Source organism: Frankliniella occidentalis, unplaced genomic scaffold, assembly GCF_000697945.3.
Source record: "Frankliniella occidentalis isolate FOCC.00 unplaced genomic scaffold, Focc_3.1 Scaffold5, whole genome shotgun sequence".
Classification (NCBI taxonomy): Eukaryota; Metazoa; Arthropoda; class Insecta; order Thysanoptera; family Thripidae; genus Frankliniella; species Frankliniella occidentalis.
In genome coordinates, this window is record NW_026267135.1 from 3,266,029 (window position 1) to 3,267,391 (window position 1,363).

Below are 1,363 nucleotides of genomic sequence, written 5' to 3' on the forward strand. Positions count from 1 at the left end.
AATAATTCTTGAAAAATGTACACATTTCCGGAAAATTTAAATCTCTAAGTGCTCACCTGGGGGAAATCCCGCTCGCCGCTCTGGTGCTTGAAGTGCAGGAAGTAGGTGCGGCCGCCCCTGGCGCCGCCCCGCGCCCTGGCCGCGTGCAGGTGGCCGACGCGCAGCAGCGGGGCCGTCGTCTGCCCGTCCGAGAGCACCTCCAGGGTGGCGTCCCGGACGCTGAGCGGGTTCTGCACGGGCCGCTCCCAGTCCGTGTACTCGTTCTTGAGCGTGGCGAAGATCTCGTTGAGGTGGTACATGTAGGCGTTGCGCACGTACGTGCGCAGGATGCGGTCGCGCCGCGTCTCGTTGAAGCCGAACTCGAGGTCCTGCGCCGACAGGTCCAGGTACGACTCGGTGGTCGTGAGGCCGAACAGGAGGTCCCGCGTGGGGAAGTCCGCGAGCTCGCCGCCGCCACCTGAGCAAAAACAACAACAAAAGGAGTCAATTCGCGCCTTACAGAGGTGTTTTTACAGGCTCTAAGAAAGACAGCTTTAGCCACTGGGAAAAACATCATTGCAAATTTACAACATACTTTGTATTTTTGATTATTTTGTAAATTCACAACAGCCCATTTATTCCAAGTCGTCACAGAGTGCTTGTAATTTCACAATTTGGAACAAAGTGGAATTTTACTACACATCATGTACCGGGTGTAACTGTGAATACGCAGCAGTGTTGCGGGTTTGCCTACTCTTTACACCCGTCAGGGGCCATGGCCCCTGCGGCCATATTGAGTATGCAATCCCGCAACACTGCTGCGTATTCACAGTTACAACTGGTAGCCCACAAGGTTTCCTCGGGTTTCTCACAGTGGCTGCGGTTAAACCAATTAGTAAAATACGGGGCAACGATAATTATCTAGCCACATGTTCCATAAAATCAGCTTTGTACCAACACGATCAATTTTCAGCACCTTGGGCAAACAAAACCAAAGTTTGCGACCCGTCATCGTGGTGACCCAACGTGTCGTTGGCGCGCGGGTGTGGGCGTACACCACTTCCCTTCGCAGCACACTCTAAATGTCAAGGACAATTTTTGTAACTAGCACCGGACTTCTGCGTGCATAACTGGAATCAGATACTATATTGTGACTTGCTAGTCACTAAATGTGTGTTGGTAGTTACAATATTGTATCTGAGCTAGTTATGCACACAGAAGTCCGGTGCTAGTTACAAAAATTGTCCTTAGACATTTAGAGTGCATGCACCCCACCACGACTTCTGACGGATTCGCTATACTCGCCGCAAAGTACCCCCCGCCAGTGCGTGGCCACACACAGTCGTCGCTCCACTGCTCAACTCCCCGCCCCCGCCCCCGCCCG

General features: G+C 52.8%; 1 protein-coding gene across 1 annotated transcript in view; it reads right to left on the reverse strand.

The window, feature by feature from the left end:
* The window catches only part of LOC113213906 (neuroligin-1), a 39,702-nt gene that overhangs the window by 26,570 nt on the left and 11,769 nt on the right, over positions 1-1,363 (reverse strand). Inside the window, exon 3 of the mRNA XM_052270089.1 lies at positions 57-457. Within this exon, the coding sequence (XP_052126049.1) occupies positions 57-457 (401 nt within the window). The remainder of the gene's footprint in view (positions 1-56; positions 458-1,363) is intronic.